General features: G+C 43.0%; 1 protein-coding gene across 1 annotated transcript; it reads left to right on the plus strand.

Moving 5' to 3' along the window:
- Positions 1-7,995: 7,995 nt before the first annotated feature.
- LOC147958414 (signal recognition particle subunit SRP54 2-like) lies at positions 7,996-16,164 on the plus strand. Its single transcript, XM_087532119.1, has 4 exons — positions 7,996-8,088; positions 15,168-15,305; positions 15,434-15,585; positions 16,131-16,164. The coding sequence occupies exons 1-4, from the start codon at positions 7,996-7,998 to the stop codon at positions 16,162-16,164; spliced, it is 417 nt and encodes a 138-aa protein (XP_087388245.1).
- Positions 16,165-25,308: the final 9,144 nt, after the last annotated feature.

The following is a 25,308-nucleotide window of genomic DNA, read 5'->3' on the forward strand; positions in this document are numbered from 1 at the left end:
ATTATAAAGGAGCTCTACAGGTTTCTCCAAAGGCACATGTTGGGTTGGCGTATTTCGAGATTAGGATTTGTCACTCCGATTGTCGGAGAGGTATCTCTGGGCCCTCTCGGTAATGCACATCACTTAAGCCTTGCAAGCATTGCAACTAATGAGTTAGTTGCGGGATGATGTATTACAGAACGAGTAAAGAGACTTGCCGGTGACGAGATTGAACTAGGTATGGGATACCGACGATCGAATCTCGGGCAAGTAACATACCGATGACAAAGGGAACAACGTATGTTGTTATGCGGTCTGACCGATAAAGATCTTCGTAGAATATGTAGGAGCCAATATGAGCATCCAGGTTCCGCTATTGGTTATTGACCGGAGACATGTCTCGGTCATGTCTACATTGTTCTCGAACCGTAGGGTCCGCACGCTTAAGGTTTCGATGGCGGTTATATTATGAGTTTATGAGTTTTGATGTACCGAAGGAGTTCGGAGTCCCGGATGAGATCGGGGACATGACGAGGAGTCTCGAAATGGTCGAGACGTAAAGATCGATATATTGGACGACTATATTCGGACATCGGAAAGGTTCCGAGTGATTCGGGTATTTTTCGGAGTACCGGGTAGTTACGGGAGAAGCAATGGGCCTTGATGGGCTTTAGTGGGAAGAGGAGAAAGGGCCAAGGGGCTGCTGCGCCCCCCCTCCCCTCTAGTCCGAATTGGACTAGGGAAAAGGGGGCCGGCCACCTTTCCTTCTCCTCCACTTCCTTCTCCCTTCCTCCCCTCTTGGTGGACTCCTACTAGGACTTGGAGTCCTAGTAGGACTCCACATCCCGTCCGCACCAATTGCCTTGGCCGGCCTCCTCCTCCTCCATCCTTTATATACTGAGGCAAGGGGCACCCCATGAACACAAGTTGATCTTCGTGATCGTTCCTTAGCCGTGTGCGGTGCCCCCCTCCACCATATTCCACCTCGGTCATATTGTAGCGGTGCTTAGGCGAAGCCCTGCGACGGTAGAACATCAAGATCGTCACCACGCCGTCGTGCTGACGGAACTCCTCCCCGACGCTTTGCTGGATCGGAGCCCGGGGATCGTCATCGAGCTGAACGTGTGCCAAGAACTCGGAGGTGCCGGAGTAACGGTGCTTGGATCGGTCGGATCGTGGAGACGTACGACTACATCAACCAAACGCTTACGTTGTCGATTTACAAGGGTACGTAGATCACACTCTCCCCTCTCGTTGCTATGCATCACCATGATCTTGCGTGTGCGTAGGAAATTTTTGAAATTATTACGTTCCCCAACAGGATTACCGTACCACTCTGGTGCGGAACGTGCTTTGGTTGACCTACGAGGTTAGGTAGTAACTTGATCTGAAGTTTTATGATCATTATCATTAGCTTCCTCTCTAGTTGGTATAGTCATCACTTGAACTGAATTTTGTGATGAGCTACTTTCCAATTCGAGAGAAGGTACAATTACCTCATCAAGTTCTACTTTCCTCCCACTCACTTCTTTTGAGAGAAACTACTTCTCTAGAAAGGATCCATTCTTAGCAACAAAAATCTTGCCTTCGGATCTGTGATAGAAGGTGTACCCAATAGTTTCTTTTGGGTATCCTATGAAGACACATTTCTCCGATTTGGGTTCGAGCTTATCAGACTGAAGCTTTTTCACATAAGCATCATGATACGTCCATTTTGCATTATGCTTTTATATCGATATTTATTGCATTATGGGCTGTTATTACACATTATGTCACAATACTTATGCCTATTCTCTCTTATTTTACAAGGTTTACACGAAGAGAGAGAATACCGGCAGCTGGAATTCTGGGCTGGAAAAGGAGCAAATATTAGAGACCTATTCTGCACAACTCCAAAAGTCCTGAAATTTCACGGAAGTCAGTTTTAGAATATATAAAAAATATTGGACGAAGGAAGCACCAGAGGGGGGCCACCCACCATCCACGAGGGTGGGGGGCGCGCCCTACCCCCCTGGGCGTGCCCCCTACCTTGTGGGCCCCCTGGCAGGCCTCCGGTGCCCATCTTTGGCTATATGAAGTCTTTCGCCCTGGAAAAAATCAGAAGCAACTCTCGGGACGAAACTCCGCCGCCACGAGGCAGAACCAATCTAGGGCTCTGGCGGAGCTGTTATGCCGGGGAAACATCCCTCCGAGAGGGGGAAATCATCACCATCGATCCTCACATCGGGAGGGGGGCCAATCTCCATCAACATCTTCACCAGCACCATCTCATCTCAAATCCTAGTTCATCTCTTGTATCCAATCTTTGTCTCAAAACCTCAGATTGGTACCTGTGGGTTGCTAGTAGTGTTGATTACTCCTTGCAGTTGATGCAAGTTGGTTTATTTGGTGGAAGATCATATGTTCAGATCTTTTATGCATATCAATACCCCTCTGATTATGAACATGAATATGATTTGTGAGTAGTTACGTTTGTTCCCGAGGACATGGGAGAAGTCTTGCTATAAGTAGTCATGTGAATTTGGTATTCGTTCGATATTTTGATGAGATGTATGTTGTCTTTCCTCTAGTGGTGTCATGTGAACGTCGACTACATGACACTTCACCATTGTTTGGGCCTAGGGGGAGGCATTGGGAAGTAATAAGTAGATGATGGGTTGCTAGAGTGACAGAAACTTAAACCCTAGTTTATGCTTTGCTTCGTAAGGGGCTGATTTGGATCCATATGTTTCATGCTATGGTTAGGTTTACCTTAATACTTCTTTTGTAGTTGCGGATGCTTGCAAGAGGGGTTAATCATAAGTGGGATGCTTGTCCAAGGAAGGGCAGTACCCAAGCACCGGTCCACCCACATATCAAATTATCAAAGTACCGAATGCGAATCATATGAGCGTGATGAAAACTAGCTTGACGATAATTCACATGTGTCCTCGGGAGCGTTTTCCTTTATATAAGAGTTTGTCCAGGCTTGTCCTTTGCTACAAAAAGGATTGGGCCATCTTGCTGCACCTTATTTACTTTTATTACTTGTTACCCGTTACAAATTACCTTATCACAAAACTATCTGTTACCGATAATTTCAGTGCTTACAGAGAATACCTTACTGAAAACTGCTTATCATTTCCTTCTGCTCCTCGTTGGGTTCGACACTGTTACTTATCGAAAGGATTACGATAGATCCCTATACTTGTGGGTCATCAAGACTCTTTTCTGGCGCCGTTGCCAGGGAGTGAAGCGCCTTTGGTAAGGAAAGATTTATATAGTGTGCTGAAATTTACTGTCACTTGTTACTATGGAAAGTAATCCTTTGAGGGGCTTATTCGGGGTATCTTCACTTCGACCAGTAGAGCAAAGAGTTGCTCCTCAACCTACTGAACCTACTGAAAATGTTTATTTTGAAATTCCTTCGGGTATGATAGAGAAACTGCTAGCTAATCCTTTTACAGGAGATGGAACATTGCATCCCGATTTGCACTTAATCTATGTGGATGAGGTTTGTGGATTATTTAAGCTTGCAGGTATGCCCGAAGATGTTATCGAGAAGAAGGTCTTACATTTATCTTTGAAGGGAAAGGCATTGACATGGTTTAGGCTATGTGATGATATTGAATCATGGAACTACAGTCGATTGAAATTGGAATTTCATCAGAAGTGTTATCCTATGCATCTGGTTCATCGTGATCGTAATTATATATATAATTTTTGGCCTCGCGAAGGAGAAAGCATCGCTCAAGATTGGGGGAGGCTTAAGTCAATGTTATATTCATGCCCCAATCATGAGCTCTCAAGAGAAATTATTATTCAAAATTTTTATGCTCGGCTTTCTCTCAATAATCGCTCCATGCTTAATACTTTTTGTACTGGATCTTTTATGATGAAGACTATTGAATTCAAATAGGATTTATTGGAAAGAATTAAATGCAACTCTGAAGATTGGGAACTCGACGAAGGTAAGGAGTCAGGTATAACACCTAAGTTTGATTGTGTTAAATCTTTGAGGTAATATCATTGGTAGTCATAGAACTTGCGCTGGATGTCCAGTTTGATGCTAAAACTTGTAAAATATGGATTTCTGGTCATCTAACTTGTTGATTGGTGCAAATACGGTGCTTTCTACTGTATCCCGGCATACACCCCGCCTGCATGGCATGTCGGCGGCCCACATGTCAGTGGTCAGGAGTTAATTTTTCCAATAACTTCCTAGATTTTTAAATCATGAAAAAAAGCTTAAGTGAGACTCACTTGTTAGTGAACAGTATATGAGAAAAATGATCAATATAAATAGGATGGGGCGGGAGACTCGAACCAACGACCATCACAAGGGAGCGTATACTAGGTGAACCAGCAGGCCCAACGTGATTTACTGATTTGGAAGGATAACCACTTTTTGTAACCCGTCAGGTAGAACACCTGAGCCTACCAACTCAAATGGGCTATGATCAGTGGAGCCCATTTTGCAACTTTGATTTGCTTTAGAAATTTGTATGTAATTTATGATCTATGTCTAAAAAAATGTTAATTATGATCTCAGTAATGAAAATATATTTATGGATTACAAAAATGTTTGTATAGTTTAGAGTAATCCAAATATGTGTAAAATTACATTTCAAAAATATTATACAAAAACTGTACTACTCATAGATGAGAGAATTTTTTAACATAAAAAAGGAAGCCGCTAGGTCTCGAACCCACGAGGCCGCTACCAACGACACCCTTCACTATTGTCATACAGAAGATGACAAGTAAATAAAAAAGTTTCATATAAGCCTGACTATTATATAAATATTTAGTAAAACATAAGTAATATAATTTGTTCAGATATTTGTGTGTTAAAAAATATTATACATACAAACGATGATTAGTGAATAAAATATATAAATATAAACCTATGTATTATGTTAGCCAGGACTGAATGTTCAAATCAACAATTTAAATATTTATATTATTTTAAATTATACAAACATTTTCATAATTCGTAAGTACTATTTTAAGTATTGAAATATTACATGAAGAGTTTTGAAAGTAAGCTATTTCGTTTGTATTAACAATATTTTAACATTATTTTTCTGACCGAGATCATAATTTACAGACTATCTACAATTTTCTAAAGAATTATCAAAGGTGCAAATGGGCTGCACTGATCATACGCCATTTGAGCTGACAGGCCCACGTGTTTTAAGAGGATAATATAGTACGACCTTATCCCTTGAAGTGTCATTAGGCGGGTTGGTTCACGAGGTGTGCGCACCATCTGAAGGTCGCCAGTTCAAATACCGGCCCCTTTAAATGATTTTTTTCTCTTATACTTCCTCCGTTTTTATTTAATTCGCATATTAGCTTTGGTCAAAATCAAGCTTTACAAATTTTGGCCAAGTTTATATACAAAAATATTAAGATATACAATAACAAATCAACAACATTAGATTTATTATTAAATGTACTTTCACATCGTATAGATTTATTATGATAAATGTCTATATTGTTTTCTATAAACTTGGTCAAACTTTACGAAGTTTGACTTCAGTCAACTCTAATATGCAGAGTAAATAAAAACGGAGAGAGTACTGTTCACTGGCAGGTGGGTCTCATCTGTGCTTTTCTGCGTAATTCAAAAACTTGAGGAAGTTATCTGGAAAGTGATTTCTTTAATACTGTTCACTGGCAGGTGGGTCTCATATGTGCTTTTCCGCGTAATTAAAAAAATTGAGGGAGTTATCTGAAAAGGATTTACTCCAGTCTACTGACATGTGGGCCACTACCAAGCTGGCATGCCACGCAGGCATGGTGTATGTCCGAATACGGTAGAAAGCACCGTATTTGCACCAATCAACAAGTTAGATGACCATAAATCTGGATTTTACAAGTTTTCCCACCAAACTGAACGTCCAACGCAAGTTCTATGACCGCCAATGATATTACCTCTAAATCTTTTATGGATACCGATGCTTTTCGTGAATTTAGCACTAAATATGGACTTGACTCTGAGATAGTAGCTTCTTTCTATGAATCATTTGCTACTCATGTTGATCTCCCTAAGGATAAGTGGATTAAATATCATCCTCCCATTGAAGTAAAAGTAGTTGAGCCTATTAAGGTTGAAGAAAATACTATCACTTATAATGTTCATCCTATTGTTCCTACCGCTTATATTGAGAAACCACCTTTCCCTGTTAGAATAGGATCATGCTAAAGCTTCAACTGTGGTCAACAAAAGTAACATTAGAACACCTACACCCTCTGAGTAAATTAAAGTTGAACCTAGTATTGCTATGGTTAAGGATCTCTTGCCCGATAATATTGATGGGCATGTTATTTACTTTTGTGATGAAGCTGCTAGAATTGCTAGACCCGATACTAAAAATAAACAGCTGATTTTCTTGTTCTTGGTTCCCCACAAGATGACTTTTGTCCCATTATATTTGGTAGACCCTTCTTGAATACTGTTAACGCTAAGATAGACTGCAAAAAGACATTGTTTCTGTTGGTCTAGGGGATATGTCTCATGATTTTAATTTTGCTAAATTTCGTAGACAACCCCATGATAAAGAATTGCCTAGTAAAGATGAAATTATTGGTCTTGCTTCTATTGTCGTGCCTCCTAATAATTCTTTAGAACAATATTTGCTAGATCATGAAAAATGATATGTTTATGAATGAAAGAAGAGAAATAGATGAAGTATTCTTTAAACAGGGACCTATTTTGAAACACAACTTGCCTGTCGAAATTCTAGGGGATCCTCCTCCACCCAAGGGTGATCCCGTGTTTGAGCTTAAACCATTACCTGATACTCTTAAATATGCTTATCTTGATGAGAAGAAGATATATCATGTTATTATTAGTGCTAACCTTTCAGAGGAGGAAGAAGAGAAATTATTGAAAACTTTGAAGAAGCAGCGTGCTGCTATTGGATATACTCTTGATGATCTTAAGGGCATTAGTCCCACTCTATGCCAGCAAAAAATAAAATTGGAAAAGGATGTAAACCGGTTGTTGATCACCAACGACGGTTAAATCCTAAAATGAAAGAAGTAGTAAGAAAAGAAATACTAAATCTTCTGGAGGCACGTATAATTTATCCCGTTGCTGATAGTTAGTGGGTAAGCCCTGTCCATTGTGTCCCTAAGAAAGGAGGTATTACTATTGTTCCTAATGATAAAGATGAATTGATCCCACAAAGAATTGTTACAGGTTATAGAATGGTAATTGATTTCCGCAAATTAAATAAAGCTACTAAAAAGGAACATCACCCTTTACCTTTTATTGATCAAATGCTAGAAAGATTATCCAAACATACACATTTTTGATTTCTAGATGGTTATTCTGGTTTCTCTCAAATACCTCACTACTGGAATCAGAGTTTTTGCCGTCTGCTAGCGGACAACAAAGAAGGTCTTTGCCGCCCGCTTACAAAAAACGGACGGCAAAGAACCTGGTTGCCATCAGCCAATTCTTTGTCATCTGCCAGCAGATGGAAAAGAATCTTTGCCGTCTGCTGGCAGACGGCAAAGAGGTGGGAGGGGTCTAGTGGATACCAGCACTGTAACGACCCACTAGCCCCACCGCTTTGCCATCTACAGGCAGACGATAAAGAGGTGGGGCTATTTTTTGCAGGTAGGACTTAGCCTAACACACAAATCACGAACTTACACTGGCTGGGCTAGACCAGAACCAACGCATGAGCCCATCTCTCTCGCTCGCTTAGCTCTTTTCCTGTCTGGTCCTCTCGATCCCCTTGCACTGCCGCCACAGACGCTGGCCGATTCCGGCCGCTCCGGTGAGCTCTGGCGCCGCCCAGCACACCTACGGCTGCTCCTTGACGAGATCTATCTATTCCTCCGCATTGATTTGTTTTCCTCTGCTCCATGTGGTCGCCCCTTCGGTTATGCCCTACTAGGGTTTCGGTGTTGGTCGTGCTCCTCCTGCTTGCCGGGGGCTCCGGGGGCGCGGCCAAGCCGCCGCCACCGCCCGGCGAGGAGAGGGGAGAGGAGAGCCCCCGCTCCCGCGAGTCTGACGAGATGGTGCTCGCGCAGCTCGGCGGGAGCCTCTCCTATGGGCTCGCGCAGATGACGAGCGCCACGGTCTTCGACGAAAGGGTCCTCGGCGACTGCCTCAATGCTACCTCTTGAGCTTGCGTTGGTTTTCCCTTGAAGAAGAAAGGGTGATGCAGCACAGTAGCGTAAGTATTTCCCTCAGTTTTTCAGAACCAAGGTATCAATCCAGTAGGAGACTACACGCAAGTCCCTCGTACCTGCATAAACAAACAAGAACCTCGCAACCAACGCGATAAAGGGGTTGTCAATCCCTTCACGGTCACTTACGAAAGTGAGATCTGATAAAGATAATAAGATAAATATTTTTGGTATTTTTGTTGTATAGATTGGAAAATAAAGATTGCAAAATAGAAATAGCAAGTTGATAGGAAAATAATATGATGGAAGATAGACCCGGGGGCCATAGGTTTCACTACTGGCTTCTCTCAAGATAGCAAACTCTGCGGTGGGTGAACAAATTACTATCGAGAAATTGATAGAAAAGCGCATAGTTATGAGAATATCTAGGCATGATCATGTATATAGGCATCATGTCCGCGACAAGTAGACCGAAAGGATTATGCATCTACTACTATTACTCCACACATCGACCGCTATCCAGCATGCATCTAGAGTATTAAGTTCATAAGAACAGAGTAACACATTAATCAAGATGACATGATGTAGAGGGATAAACTCAAGCAATATGATATAAACCCCATCTTTTTATCCTCGATGGCAACAATACAGTACGTGCCTTGCTGCCCCTGCTGTCACTGGGAAAGGACACAGCTAGATTGAACCCAAAACTAAGCACTTCGCCCATTGCAAGAAAGATCAATCTAGTAGGCCAAACCAAACTGATAATTCGAAGAAACTTGCAAAGATATTTAAATCATGCATAAAATATTTCAAAGAAGAATCAAATATTGTTCATAGATAATCTTGATCATAAACCCACAATTCATCGGATCTCGACAAACACACCGCAAAAAGAATTACATCGAATAGATCTCCAAGGGAATCGAGGAGAACTTTGTATTGAGATCCAAAGAGAGAGAAGAAGCCATCTAGCTAATAACTATGGACCTGAAGGTCTGTGGTAAACTACTCACACATCATCGGAGAGGCTATGGTGTTGATGTAGAAGCCCTCCATGATCGATCCCCCCTCCGGAAAAGCGTCGGAAAAGGCCCCAAGATGGGATCTCATGGGTACAGAAGGTTGCGGCGGTGAAAATAGGGTTTCGTGGTGCTCCTAGATGTTTGCGGGGTATATGGGTATATATAGGAGGAGGAAGTACGTTGGTGGAGCTGCGAGGGGCCCACGAGGGTGGGGGCACGCCTACCGCCCTGGGCGTGCCTCCCTGCCTCGTGGCCTCCTCACTTCTTTCTTGACGTCCACTCCAAGTCTCCTGGATCACTTTTGTTCGAGAAATAACTCTCCCGAAGGTTTCATTCCGTTTGGATTCCGTTTGATATTCCTTTTCTGCAAAACATTGAAATAGGAAAATAAACAATTTGCACTGGGCCTTTGGTTAGTAGGTTAGTCCCAAAAATAATATAAAAAGGTATATTAAAGCCCATTAAACATCCAAAACAGATAATATAATAGCATGGAACAATCAAATATTATAGATACGTTAGAGACGTATCAAGCATCCCCAAGCTTAATTCCTGCTCGTTCTCGAGTAGGTAAATGATAAAAACAGAATTTTTGATGTGGAATGCTACCTAGCATAATTCTCAATGTAATTTTATTTAATGTGGCATGAATGTTCATATCCAAAAGATTCAAGACAAAAGTATAATATTGACATAAAAATAATAATACTTCAAGCATACTAGCAAAGCAATCATGTCTTCTCAAAATAACATGGCCAAAGAGAGTTATCCCTACAAAATCATATAGTCTGGCTATGCTCCATCTTCACCACACAAAATATTTAAATAATGCACAACCCCGATGACAAGCCAAGCAATTGTTTCATACTTTTGATGTTCTCAAACTTTTTCAATCTTCACGCAATATATGAGCATGAGCCATGGACATAGCACTATAGGTGGAATAGAATGGTGGTTGTGGAGAAGACAAAAAGGAGAAGATAGTCTCACATCAACTAGGCGTATCGGGCTATGGAGATGCCCATCAATAGATATCAATGTGATTGAGTAGGGATTGCCATGCAACGGATGCACTAGAGCTATAAGTGTATGAAAGCTCAACAAAAGAACTAAGTGGGTGTGCATCCAACTTTCTTGCTCACGAAGACCTAGGGCATTTTGAGGAAGCCCATTATTGGAATATACAAGCAAGTTCTATAGTGTAAAATTCCCACTAGTATATGAAAGCGACAACATAGGGGACTCTCTATCATGAAGATCATGGTGCTACTTTGAAGCACAAGTGTGGTAAAAAGATAGTAACATTGTCCCTTCTCTCTTTTTCTCTCATTTTTTTGGGCCTTCTCTTTTTTATGGCCATTTTTTCTCTTTTTTTTCTCTTCATCCGGAGTCTCATCCCGACTTGTGGGGGAATCATAGTCTCCATCATCCTTTCCTCACATGGGACAATGCTCTAATAATGATGATCATCACACTTTTATTTACTTACAACTCGAAAAATTACAACTCGATACTTAGAACAAAATATGACTCTATGTGAATGCCTCCGGCGGTGTACCAGGATGTGCAATGACTCATGAGTGACATGTATGAAAGAATTATAAATGTGTCTTTGCCACAAATACGATGTCAACTACATGATCATGCAAAGCAATATGACAATGATGAAGCGTGTCATAACAAACGGAACGCTGGTAAGTTGCATGGAAATATATCTCGGAGTGGCTATGGAAATGCCATATAGGTAGGTATGGTGGCTGTTTTGAGGAAGGTATATGGTGGGTTTAAGGTACCGGTGAAAGTTGCGCGGTATTAGAGAGGCTAGCAATGGTGGAAGGGTGAGAGTGCGTATAATCCATGGACTCAACATTAGTCACAAAGAACTCACATACTTATTGCAAAAATCTATTATTTATCAAAACAAAGCACTACGCGCATGCTCCTAGGGGGATAGATTGGTAGGAAAAGACCATCGCTCGTCCCCGACCGCCACTCATAAGGAAGACAATCAATAAATAAATCATGCTCCGACTTCTTCACATAACGGTTCACCATATGTGCATGCTACGGGAATCACAAACTTTAGAACAAGTATTTCTCAAATTCACAACTACTCTACTAGCATGACTCTAATATCACCATCTTCATATCTCAAAACAATCATCAAGTATCAAACTTCTCATAGTATTCAATGCACTTTTTATGATAGTTTTTATTATACCCATCTTGGATGCCTATTATATTAGGACTAATTTTATAGACAAAGCAAATTACCATGATGTTCTAAAGGACTCTCAAAATGATATACGTGAAGCATGAGAGATCAATAATTTCTATAAATTAAAACCACCACCGTGCTCTTAAAGATATAAGTGAAGCACTAGAGCAAAATTTTCTAGCTCAAAAGATATAAGTGAAGCACATAGAGTATTCTAATAAATTCCGATTCATGTGTGTCTCTCCAAAAGGTGTGTACAGCAAGGATGATTGTGGTAAACTAAAAAGCAAAGAATCAAATCATACAAGCTCCAAGCAAAACACATATCATGTGGTGAATAAAAATATAGCATCAAGTAAAGTTACCGATGGACGAAGACGAAAGAGGGGATGCCTTACGGGGCATCCCCAAGCTTAGGCTTTTGGTTGTCCTTTAATTTTACCTTTGGGGTGCCTTGGGCATCCCAAATCTTAGGCTCTTGCCACTCCTTATTCCAAAATGCATCAAATCTTTACCCAAAACTTGAAAACTTGACAACAAAAAACTCAACAGAAAATCTCATGAGCTTCGTTAGTATAAGAAAACAAACCACCACTTTCAAGTTACTGTAATGAAATCATTATTTATTTATATTGGTGTTAAACCTACTGTATTCCAACTTCTCTATGGTTCATACCCCCCGATACTAGCCATAGATTCATCAAAATAAGCAAACAACACACGAAAAACAGAATCTGTCAAAAACAGAATAGTCTGTAGTAATATGTAGGTTTCGAATACTTCTGTAACCCCAAAAATTCTGAAATAAATTTGTGGACGTGAGGAATTTTTCTATTAATCATCTTAAAAAATAATCAACCTAATCACATTCTCCAGTAAAAAATGGCAGCAAATCTTGTGAGCGCTAAAGTTTCTGTTTTTTACAGCAAGATCACGTAAACTTCCCCCAAGTCTTCCCAAAGGTTCTACTTGGCACAAACACTAATTAAAAACATAAAACCACATCTAAACAGAAGCTAGATGAATTATTTATTACTAAACAGAACCAAAAAGCAAGAAACAAAAATAAAATTGGGTTGCCTCCCAACAAGCGCTATCGTTTAACACCCCTAGCTAGGCATAAAAACAAGAATAGATCTAGGTATTGTCATCTTTGGTATGCAATTCTTCAATAGAACACTTATAATCCTTAGGAGTTTCATTATTTTTATTAATGATCAAACTCCTAGGCAAGAAATCAAGAAAATCATTTGTAGCAAAAGGTTCCTTAATGATAGTGAAAAAGTTGGGATGAACACTTATTGCTTTGAGGTCCGCATTTTCCTTACTAGAAGATTCACCCTTTTTATTTTTAGGCACATACATAAACTTGGCAACTCTAGCGGTAGGAGGATTTGGAGTATTTTTCACGGAAGAAAAGGAAGACCCTAAGTTGGTAATAATATCCTCAAGTTTATCAATCCTTGTGGAATCTTGATCTATCTTTTCGTTAACTATGGGTTCTTTTTCTTTAAAAACTTTCAGAGTAACTCCCACCTTAGGTCCATATTGGGTAATCTGGTTGTGGATATTTTTATCCAAATTCTCAATCAAATCTACAATGGCAATTTTATTTTCAATAATTTCAAGCCTTTGCATCACATGTTCCAAAGTTAAAATAGTTTCATTAACCAAGAGAGGTGGTGTCCCAAACAAATCTATCATAGCATTATAAGAATCAAAAGTATGGCTACCCAAGAAATTCCCTCCGGTAATGGTACCAAAAATATATCTATTCCAAGGGGTGAAGCCTACATAAAAATTGCGAAGAAGAACGGAAGTGGACTGCTTTCTAGTGGATCTATTCTGAGCATTGCAAATTCTATACCAAGCATCTTTTAAATTTTCTCCCTCCCTTTGTGTAAAATTGAGAATTTCATGATCGGGAGTACTAACAATGATAGAAGGACTAGCCATGATAGCAAAAACCAACGACCTAACACATGGACACACAAGATGCAAGCAAAAAGAGACGGGCGGAAAAGAGGCGAACGGAAAAGAAGGCGAATAAAACGGCAAGGGTGAAGTGGGGGAGAGGAAAACGAGAGGCAAATGGAAAATAATGTAATGCGAGGGATAATAGTTTGTTATGGGTACTTGGTATGTCTTGACTTGTGCGTAGATCTCCCCAGTAACGGCGCCAGAAATGGCTTGTTGACGGGAGATCAAATCTTGACTTAACTTGGTGCAACCTCCCCGGCAACAGCGCTAGAAATCCTTCTTGCTACCTCTTGAGCTTGCGTTGGTTTTCCATTGAATAGGAAAGGGTGATGTAGCACAGTAGCGTAAGTATTTCCCTCAGTTTTTGAGAACCAAGGTATCAATCCAGTAGGAGACTACACGCAAGTCCCTCGTACCTGCACAAACAAACAAGAACCTCGCAACCAACACGATAAAGGGGTTGTCAATCCCTTCACGGTCACTTACGAAAGTGAGATCTGATAAAGATAATAAGATAAATATTTTTGGTATTTTTGTTGTATAGATTGGAAAATAAAGATTGCAAAACAAAAATAGCAAGTTGATAGGAAAATAATATGATGGAAGATAGACCCGGGGGCCATAGGTTTCACTAGTGGCTTCTCTCAAGATAGCAAATTCTACGATGGGTGAACAAATTACTATCGAGCAATTGATAGAAAAGCGCATAGTTATGAGAATATCTAGGCATGGTCATGTATATAGGAATCACGTCCGCGACAAGTAGACCGAAACAATTCTGCATCTACTACTATCACTCCACACATCGACCGCTATCCAGCATGCATCTAGAGTATTAAGTTCATAAGAACAGAGTAACACATTAGGCAATATGACATGATGTAGAGGGATAAAATCAAGCAATATCATATAAACCCCATCTTTTTATCCTCGATGGCAACAATACAATACGTGCCTTGCTGCCCCTGCTGTCATTGGGAAAGGACACCGCAAGATTGAACCCAAAGCTAAGCACTTCTCCCATTGCAAGAAAGATCAATCTAGTAGGCCAAACCAAACTGATAATTCGAAGAGACTTGCAAAGATATTTAAATCATGCATAAAATATTTCAGAGAAGAATCAAATATTGTTCATAGATAATCTTGATCATAAACCCACAATTCATCGGATCTCGACAAACACACCGCAAAAAGAATTACATCGAATAGATCTCCAAGAGAATCGAGAAGAACTTTGTATTGAGATCCAAAGAGAGAGAAGAAGCCATCTAGCTAATAACTATGGACCCGAAGGTCTGTGGTAAACTACTCACACATCATCAGAGTGGCTATGGTGTTCATGTAGAAGCCCTCCGTTATCGATTCCCCCTCCGATAGAGCGTCGGAAAAGGCCCCAAGATGGGATCTCACGGGTACAGAAGGTTGAGGCGGTGGAAATAGGATTTCGTGGTGCTCCTGGATGTTTTCGGGTTATATGGGTATATATAGGAGGAAGAAGTACGTCGGTGGAGCTGCGAGGGAACCACGAGGGTGGGGGGCGCGCCTCCCTGCCTCGTGGCCTCCTCGCTTCTTTCTTGACATCCACTCCAAGTCTCCTAGATCATGTTTGTTCCAAAAATAACTCCCCCGAAGGTTTCATTCCGTTTGGATTCCGTTTGATATTCCTTTTCTGGGAAACACTGAAATAGGCAAAAAAACAGTAATTTGCACAAGGCCTTTGGTTAGTAGGTTAGTCCCAAAAATAATATAAAAAGGTATAGTAAAGCCCATTAAACATCCAAAATAGATAATATAATAGCATGGAACAATAAAAAATTATAGATAAAGACATATCACTCAACGAGATCACCCACGCGCTACTGCAGGCCGACGTCCAGTTTGACATGGTCCGCGACATGCAGGCCAGCGTCAAGCGCGCCGTCGACCTCGGGGCGCTCGTTGCCGGCACCGACAAGCACCGCGTCATCAAGAAGGTAATGTCCCGGCCCGCCCGAGCATGCCCTAGCCTGACGAGAATTCTCTCATGCGATTTCGGGGAGTGGCTTTGCATGCGCGGCCATCCTGATTGAATTGCCTTTGGTGTGTGTCGTTGTTGCTGTAGTTTGTCTTCGATGAGTTGTGCAACATGTTGGACTCCGGGAAGCCTGCCTTCGCTCCAAAGAAAGGGAAGCCTTGCATGGTTATGTTTGTTGTTTTGCAAGGTCAGTCTGCCCTGCCTGTTGCTTCGTTATTCTGCCTAAATTCCGTTTTGTGGTATATATACCTGATGTTTTAGCAATCTCATCCACACCCAAATGAACACATATGGTGGTATATGTTATTCCTTTGGTGGACATTGTTTCACGGTTAAATTTGATGAGAACAACATTATCTTTCATAGTGACTTGATTAGTTCTGGTTAAGCTGTTTACCGGTTTGCTTATATATTCATTTGAAGGGGGGCAAGTGATGGGAACAAATTGACATAGGTCAAGCCTTGCAAGTTCTGCGACGACCTGGATGCATGCTGCCGCGACCACGACATCTGCGTCGAAAAAAGGTACATCGTCACTCATCCCCTAGCTTCAGAAACCAAAAAAATGGCATCTGGATCGATGGCCGCCATGAACAACCAGACCATATCACTCTGCATTGTTTGGACCTGGGAATTCAAATGGTACTGAATATTTGATAAGACGAGCCAGCTCTACTTTACTCTGCTGTTAGAGAGTTTTAGAATTCAGTTTTTTCAGTTGCTGCAAGCTCTACTCTGCTTTGTCATTTCATTTGGTATCATCTTCTTAGTTTGTCCTGATCAGGTTCTTTGATTACTCAATCTACATAGCCGCCTGATCAGGTTTGTGACAGGGTTAGACCCATTGCTTCTGGATTGCTAATTCACGACTTCATTGTTCTCTCACTTTGCTACATGAGTTTATCGGCATTCTGGACATGCTTTACAATCGACACAATTTGAGGGGAGCTGATGCATGAGCCTCAAATTTCTTGCACATCTTTAGTTGATAAGAGAAGCCTATTACTTCACAGTAAACACATTTATCTGATTATGAGGTTTTAGATGTGTTTTACATGTTCGTCAAATTACTGCGCTTACTATTAGAATACTCAATACCGCACCAGTAAAACAACATACTGATGGTTGGTATCTCGACACACGGTAGCTAATTCATACATAATTTCTACTGATCCATCTAGACTTCTCCTATGTTATGTTTTTGTTATTTCCTAGATACACATTCTGTAATCTTAAGGACCTGTGATGCATTAGGGAGATCCCAATTTTTCATCACTACTAACACTACTAGGAAAAGGGCTATAGCCAATATGGATATTAATGGCGCACCACATATGTGGTGCGCCACTGCTATATAGCAGTGGCGCACCATGTGCAGGTGCGCCATTAGTGTCCATATCACTAATGGCGCACCACACCCACGGTGCGCCACTACTAACAATTTTTTTCCAAAACTTGTAATGGCGCACCAGGGCATAGTGCGCCATTACTAGTTTTAACTAGTAATGGCGCACCACACACTCTGTGTGCCACTACTAACAATTTTTTTTACTTTTTTTTCAAAACTAGTAATGGCGCACTAGTGTATAGTGCGCCATTACTAGTTCAAACTAGTAATGGCGCACCACAACCACAGTGCGCCACTACTAACAATTTTTTTTGCAAAACTAGTAATGGCGCACCACGTAACAGGTGCGCCATTAGTAACCAGGGTTAATAATGGCGCATTTTGAGGTGGTGCGCCATTACTAACCTGAGAGCAGCTATATATTTTGGACAGCCACCTACCACACTCACTTTCCCCACTTCATTCTCTCCACCTCCTCCTCCAAGCTTGTCTCGGCTGCCTCCTCCTCCTCCTCACCTCATTTGCACCATAGATTCACCCAAATTAAGTGGTTAAATTACCTTTTTTGATAGGTAAGTAAGGGGAAAGCTTTCTTTATGTTGTAGATCTACTTTTTTCTCCCTCCAACAACGTGCACATGCACTTTTTATGGCCTAGATCTATGTATGTTTGTGGTGTTGCATATGTTTGTGGTGTTGCTTATGTTTGTGTTTGCAGGTACCGGTATTTGAAATGCGATAGTTGCCAATATTTTGCCGGAATGTTGATTCATTTCCGTTTTGGCGAGAATTTGGCACTATGCATTCTTTTTGGTCCTATTTTTAGGCAAAGTCATGCCAAATTTTTTTTGGTTCTAAAATATAGTTTTGCTCTACCCCGCAGGCGACCATGGTCCGCACGATGATCGAAGGCATTGTGAATAGGTTTTTGAGCTCCGCGAAGGCCGAGATGCTTCAAAAGAACGAGACGGAGATAAGATGTCCGTGTCGAAGATGCAAGCTGAAGAACCTTATGGACCCGGATTCCGTACAGGTGCGGGACCACCTGCTCTTGTGTGGTTTCATGGATGGCTATCGGTGGCAAGGTGATGAAGATGACTATGAAGTCGTCCATGGGGGCCGTGCAAGAAATGAGGAAGGGCAGCAAGACAACCGCGGGGAGGGCGGGCGTGAAGACGAAGAATCTCCAGGACATGATCACGAAGTAGATGCAGTACACAGTCATCATGTAGAAGATGCCGGACATGATGATGAGGAAGATGCCGGAGCAGACGAAGGGCATGATCATGAAGATGAAGATGCCGGAGCAGACGACGATGAACCATCGATGGGCTGGGTGCAAGACCCTCATATTCAAGAGCTGCTTCTCAAGCAGACAGATAACGCAAGAGCTGCCGCCCGAGAGAAAGCCAAGCTGGATCAACTGGAGATAGATGCGGTTACTCCATTGTATGAAGGATGCAGGCCCGAGGATACCCGCCTGAAAGTAATGCTCATGGCTCTGGAGATGAAGGTAAAACACAAAATGACCGACGCATGCTTCGACGAGAACATGTCATTCTGGCATGAACGTCTTCCCAAGGGGAATAAGTGCCCGACCAGTTTTGAGGAGGCGAAGAAAATCGTGTGTCCTCTGGATTTACCGCATGTGAAGTACCATGTGTGCATGAACAATTGCATCATTTATCGGGACGAGCACGCGGAGTCTACCATATGTGCGGTGTGCGGCGTCACTCGATACAAGAAGAGGAAGAAAGCTCCTCGAAAAGTGGTGTGGTACTTTCCGATCACTCCTCGTCTGCAGCGGTATTTCGCGGACCCTAAGCTAGCAAAGCTCCTGCGTTGGCACGCGGATAGGGAGGAGAAGAAGTGAGAAGATGACGGAAATGATCCGGAGATAAATAAAAAAGATAAGATGCTGAGTCACCCCAAGGATGCGAGCCAGTGGCAAGCGTTGAACTTCGAACACCCAGAATTTGGGGACGATCCAAGGAACATCGTGCTGGGCGCGAGCACTGATGGAGTCAATCCGTTTGGCAGCCAGAGAAGCACACATAGCCCCTGGCCTGTGTTTGTGTGGATGTACAACCTTCCCCCTGGTTGTGCATGAAGAGTAAGTACATTCACATGAGTATGCTAATTGAAGGGCCGAAACAACCAGGGAACAAAATCAATCTGTATCTGGGGCTGTTGAAAGAGGAGCTAGACACGCTATGGAAAACGCCAGCCAATACATGGGACGCCGCAGAGAAAGAATATTTCCCTATGAGAGCTGCACTGCTCACGACGGTGCACGACTATCTCGGTTACGGATATGTCGCGGGGTAGGTGGTCCACGGATTTTCTGGATGCGTCAGGTGCATGGATGACACAACATATCGCCAGCTAGATAGAGATCCCGGGTCTTCGAAAACTATGTTCATGGGACATGGAAGGTGGTTTCGCGACGATGACTCATGGAGAAAACGCAAGGATCTGTTCGATGGTGAAACCGAACCCCGAAGACGCCCGCGTACGAGGAGCCGCGAGGAAATAGACGAGCTGTTGAAAAATTGGAAAGATTGCCCACTGCCGGGAAAGAAGCAAAAGGCGCCAGAGCCGGGAAAGAAGCGAAAGGCGCCAGAGCCGCTGCTGAAGGTATGGAAAACGAGGTCTGTTTTCTAGGACTTGTCATACTAGAAGATCCTCCATGTGCCTCACAGCCTTGATGTCATGCATATCACGAAGAACGTGTGCGAGAGTCTGCTTGGTACCCTGCTCAACATGCCAGAGAGGACCAAAGATGGGCTGAAAGCAAGGGCCGACTTGAAATCAATGGGCATCAGGGAGGAGCTTCACGCTAATGATGATGAGGCAAAGCAGGACACGGAAAGTCGTTGCAAAGGCAAAAAGGCCAAGAAGACCAGAAATGACTACCCTCCCGCGTGCTTCACTCTAAGTCAGGAGGAGATCGAGCAATTTTTCACCTGCCTCGTAGGAGTAAAACTTCCTTACGGTTACGCGGGAAGATAAGCAGATACCTAGACTCAGCGAAGCAACAGTTCAGTGGGATGAAGTCTCACGACTGTCACGTGCCGATGACGCAAATACTTCCAGTTAAAATCCATGGGATCATGGACGCGCACGTCCGCGAAACGCTATTTGGCCTATGCAACTTTTTCGACGTCATCTCTTGGAAGTCGGTTGGCGTGAGGCAACTCGGAAGGCTACAGGAAGAGATCGTGGTGATACTATGCGAGCTTGAGATGTACTTCCCGCCCACATTCTTCGATGTTATGGTGCATCTGCTGGTCCATATCATGGAGGATATCATCCAACTCGGGCTGACGTTGCTGCACATCATGATGCCGTTCGAAAGTATGAATGGTGTCATCAAAGGATACGTTCGCAACATGTCACGTCCAGAGGGAAGCATAGCCAGGGGCTTTCTGACCGAAGAGTGCATCTCCTATTGCACGAATTATCTAGGCATCGAGAACCCCGTTGGCCTGCCCGTCAACAGGCACCTCGGCATGCTCGCTGGATGGGGTCACCGCGATGGTCGCTGCGAAATGCATGTCAACTTCGAGGGTCAACTCGCCGACTTTGAAAGAGCAAACCTAGTCGCGCTACAACACATAGACGTGGTCGATCCTTGGGTGGTAGAGCACAAAACCTTTATTGAGAAGACGTACAATGACCAAGGCCAATAGAGGACGGACGAAGATATAATCAAAGAGCACAACTCATGTTTCACGCGTTGGTTCAAGGAGAAGCTTATGTCGTACCCTTTACATGAGGATTCTTCCACGGAATAAAAACTCATATTCGCCTTGTCACAGGGCGCCGAGCACAACCTGATGACCTATGAGGCGTACGATATCAATGGCTACATATTCTACACCGAGGACAAGGACATGAAGAGCGATGGTTATCAGAACTCCAGGGTAATGATGGAATCCTACACCGATAACGACAAGGACAGATACTACGGAAGGATCGAGGAGATCTGGGAGCTGAGCTACGCTGGAGAGAAGGTCCCGATGTTCCATGTCAGATGGGCCAAGAGCGTCCTAAAATAAGACCAGTATTTCATCACCATGGTTATACCCGAAGCCAAATCCAAGACCGCGGGTGCAAACATCACCGCGAAAAGTGAGCCATGGGTACTGGCTTCCCAAGTGGACCAATGCTTCTTCATTACCGACCCGTCAAAGCCCAGTTGTGTTGTCATGAGGAGAGGCAAAAGGAAGATCATCGGAATGGATGGAGTCGCAAATGAGCAAGACTTCGACAAGTACGGCGACCCGAAGATGGAACATGACGACGACGATGAAGTGCCATACACCACAAGAAGAAGCAAGACCACCCTACCTAAAGGACGTCCGTTCAACAGAAGAACTCCATTTGCGAAAAACAAGGGCAAGAAGATTGTGAAAAGATAGCTAGCTAAGATCGATTGTATTTAAATTGTAGTCTTCATTTCTCGATTGTATTTCGACATATTGCAATGATATTTCTTCTGTTCTAGTCCTCATGAATATTTATTTATGTTTATTCTGGTATACCAATTTTTATTTATGTTTATTGTGGTATTGAATTTCTAAATCACAAAAAAGTATTGAATTTGTTAATATTTTTGAACTCATGAATATTTTTAAATTTCATGGGCACGTTTTGAATTCATGAATATTTTTTCAAATTTGATGATATTTTTTCATATTCATAAATGTTTTACCAATTCACAAATGAGTGCAATTAAAAATAAAAAAAACAAATTTGATGATATTTTCAAATAACAAATTTGATGATATTTTTTCATATTCATAAATGTTTTAACAATTCACAAATGAATGCAATTAAAAATCCAAAAAATAAATAAATTTGATGATATTTTCAAATAACAAATTTGATGATATTTTCAAATAACAAATTTGATGATATTTTTGATATTCATAAATATTTTCAAATAACAAATTTGATGATATTTTTTCACATTCATAAACGTTTTCAAATTTGATCATCATTTTCTAAAAAATTATTAGATGTAACAAAAAAATTCAAAAAAAAGAGTTACTAATGGCGCACCAGGAGAAGGTGCGCCATTGCTGTCAAGGTACTTATGGTGCACCCCTAGGAGGTGCGCCATTGGTATACCAATTTTTATGATATTTTTTTAAATATTTTCAAATAACAAATTTGATGATATTTTCAAATAACAAATTTGATGATATTTTTCATATTCATAAATATTTTCAAATAACAAATTTGATGATATTTTTTCACATTCATAAATGTTTTGGAGTGAAAGACCAGCTAGGAAATCCAAGAGCGCGAGGTTCAAGAACTCAAGGCACAAGTGGCGCGAATTCCGAAGATGGTCGAAGAGCAAGTGCGAGACCAACTGGGAGCGATAATCACCGCCATTATGCCTACCTTGCTTGAGGGGCTGCAGGCGTGGATTGCGGGCGGCCAACAGGGGCCACCCCCGATTCCCAGCTTCACGGGAAGCAACTCGCACAACTCGCCGGCGGCGCCATTGGTGTCTCCGGCGGAGGCAGCATTGGTGTCTCCGGCGGAGGCGGCATTGGTGTCTCCGGCGTCGGTGCCGACATTGGAGCTTAATGCACCCGGGTGTGGGAAGAATACGCCGGCCAGCACCTCGGCAGCAAGCGGCCCCTCCGTCACTTGCACGCCCGCCGTTGGCGGTGCCTCGACATTAGCCGAGCTCGACGCCATCACGGTAACTAAGCCTCTCGGCCGATGACTTCATCTCCTTGCCTTTGACTAGGCATCCCTGACGCCCTACATGTTTTTGCAGGGCGCCGCCGACGTTCCATGCACTCTCCTGCACTTCGTGGGCGGCGAGTTGATCGATGTCGCCAAGGCCAAAATCGTTCAACCGGGCAACCGTCTGTTCCATGGTAATCCAATGCCACCCAACATGTATAGGGTTCAACTGGTTCGGGTGCTGCGGGGCTGCGACGACTTGTTACCTCCGTATCGACCCCCTGGGCCGACGAAGATGATGTGATGACCCTCAGCGCCTGCATAAGCTGGTCCATGCTTTGGCCGAAGAGCCAGATTCGTTTGGGGCGGGGGACACCACCCCACAGACAACACCGCCAGTCGTGCCGGCGCCAAGCCATGGCAAGATCGCCGCAATGCTACCGGACGACGACGACGAACATATGGCCGATCCGGACATGCATATGGCACAGGATCCAGACGACGACGACGGTACATTTACCAGGGTCGATAAGTACTTCAACGAACATGGGTACAGCGACGAATTCTTGGGGCCTCCTTCTCAAGAACCCAACCCTGCAAAAGACGATCACGATCTAGCTGGTACCACGGAGAAACCCAATTGCAACAGGCGTCGTCTGGCGTTCAGTTCTCAGGAGACGCCTCCAGCTGCCGCCTTCACCGAGCCTCAGATAGCCGAGGTGCGAAATATTATCAGCCCCAACACACTCAAGAAGGCTGTCTCTGAGCAAAACTCGATCCCATTATAGCAGAAGAAGAAGGGACGAAAAAGAAAGAATAACAAGGATATCTCGAGGAGGGTGCATGTGGCGGGTAGGCCGATGCTACCGACTAATCTGCTCAATGCTGCAACCGGTGCTATGCGGAGTCTGCATGACAGTGTTCTTTCTTTGGAGAAGCGGCGTCTCTCCGAGAATGATGTGGCATACCCGGTTTTCGTGGCCAAGGTGCCAGAGGGCAAGGGCTTTGTCGATAGCACCATCGGGGGTATGATCGTCCTACGGTTTGATGACATCTTTGCTATGTTTAACCTTCATCCGCTGCACTACACCTTCATTCAGCTATTTTCGCTAAGTATGGAGATGCGGATCATTAGAGACAAGACCCCGGACATCGTGATAGTCGACCCATTCTACATGCGTGCCAAGCTCTTGGGCAGCGCTAGGGACCGGCAAGTCGCGAGTTCATACCTCGAAGGCGTCATTTCGGCGAACCCAGATAAGGATAACTTCCTCGTGCCTTACTTTCCCGAGTAAGTCATCCCCTCACCGCCCCGTAACATATGATTTCTTAGATTTCAATCGTTCTTTTTTCTCTCTAACATTCCGTGTTTTGTGCAGTGACACACGTTGCACACTCATCCACTTAAGCCCGAACTATTCCATGGCCATGTATTTCGACTCGGACCGTCAGTCGAATAAAGACTACCAAATATCAAGAAAGTTCTTGATGATGTTCTCCCCGGCTACTCCAAATCTGGAGGCACCTTCAGGAGGCCAATTTTTAGGTACGGCAAGCACGTGTTCACCCATGTAACGACGTTCCCCTGCGTCGAGCAGCCGCTTGGCGGTCAGAAGGATGCCTACTACGCCCTCCATCACATGCGGACGATCGTACGGGACCATAGTCACCTTCTGCTACCAAATAGTCTCAAAGATTGGGCCGCACGCTTGTCGACAATCCAGGACGCGGACCTCAGACAAGAGTTCTTTCGCATCCAGTCGGAGTTTGCAGAAATCATCCATCAAGATGTCCTTCGTACTTCGGGGCAGTTCTACCTCAGATATCAACCGTCCAACAATTAAATAGAAACAACGCTACAAATGCAGGCTGACAACGATCGCGATTTCATGACCATCACAAAAGACGGCGGCTTCATCCACGCTCTGGTCCCTGAGTCGAGTCGAAAGTAGTGATGCTATGTAGTTCTGAAATAGCGATTAGCTCATGTTGTAGTTAAACTTTAATGAACTTGTATGTCTCTTTGGTTTGGATAGTCGTTCAACTTATATGTAATCGATGCTATTTATTAGTAGGACCATGAATCATGCTATTAATGTGTTGCTTTTCTCTTCCGATCCTTTTGTTGCATACTTATATATTGCTTATGTATTGTCTGTGAATTGCTACTAACGTTTTGTTTGTCTAGTGCATAGAGATGTCATCATATGTCGTGTACAAGGGTAAGGTTCCCGGAGTCTACGACGACTGGGAGGAGTGTTGGAGACAGGTTCACCGTTTCAGCGGTAACAGTTACAAAGGTTACACCACTAGGGCGGAGGCGGAAGCTAGATACGCGCGCTATCTAGTGGGAGAGAGGAGGGAGCGGAGGAGGAACCGGATGAAGACCGGTTTCATCGCGATGATGCTCATCGTGATGACCGCAACTCTCTTCTATGTGATGGTAGTTTAGATGATCGATATCGACTTGTAATGTGAAGACAAACTCCCTACTCGCGGTCTCGAGACTTGTAATGTTCTAACTTTGTTCGGTCTTTTGAATTCAGAGACTAATATGATGAATTGTATTCGGAGACTAATCTTCTGTTGTATTCGATAAATCTGCTATTTATATGTTGTGCTGTCTATATTCTATGCAGTAATATATTTTGTAACCCGTGCAAATATCAGAAAAGAAAAAAATTCCTAATATTCATACTAGTGGCGCACCATACTGCACTTGAGTGGCGCACTGCAATAAACACACTAGTGGCGCATTATCTAGAAGTGCACCATTAGTAACCCAGAGCACAAGGTAAATATGGCCCCCTGAGAGGCATAGTAATAGCGCACCAGGGGACATATTAATGGCGCACTGCCAGGTGCGCCACTACTATCTGGGATACTAGTGGCGCACCAGGGGTGCG

The sequence above is a fragment of the Triticum urartu genome, chromosome 7A, assembly GCF_056163025.1.
Source record: "Triticum urartu cultivar PI428250 chromosome 7A, HENAU_Tu73, whole genome shotgun sequence".
Lineage (NCBI taxonomy): Eukaryota > Viridiplantae > Streptophyta > Magnoliopsida > Poales > Poaceae > Triticum > Triticum urartu.

Coding starts and splice junctions, on each gene's coding strand:
- LOC147958414 (XM_087532119.1), top strand. CDS start 7,996: ATGGTGCTCGCGCAGCTCGGCGGGAGCCTCTCCTATGGGCTCGCGCAG. Junction 8,089..15,167: donor AAAGGGTCCTCGGCGACTGC/CTCAATGCTACC, acceptor AAAGACATATCA/CTCAACGAGATCACCCACGC. Junction 15,586..16,130: donor TGCCTAAATTCCGTTTTGTG/GTATATATACCT, acceptor TGTCCTGATCAG/GTTCTTTGATTACTCAATCT.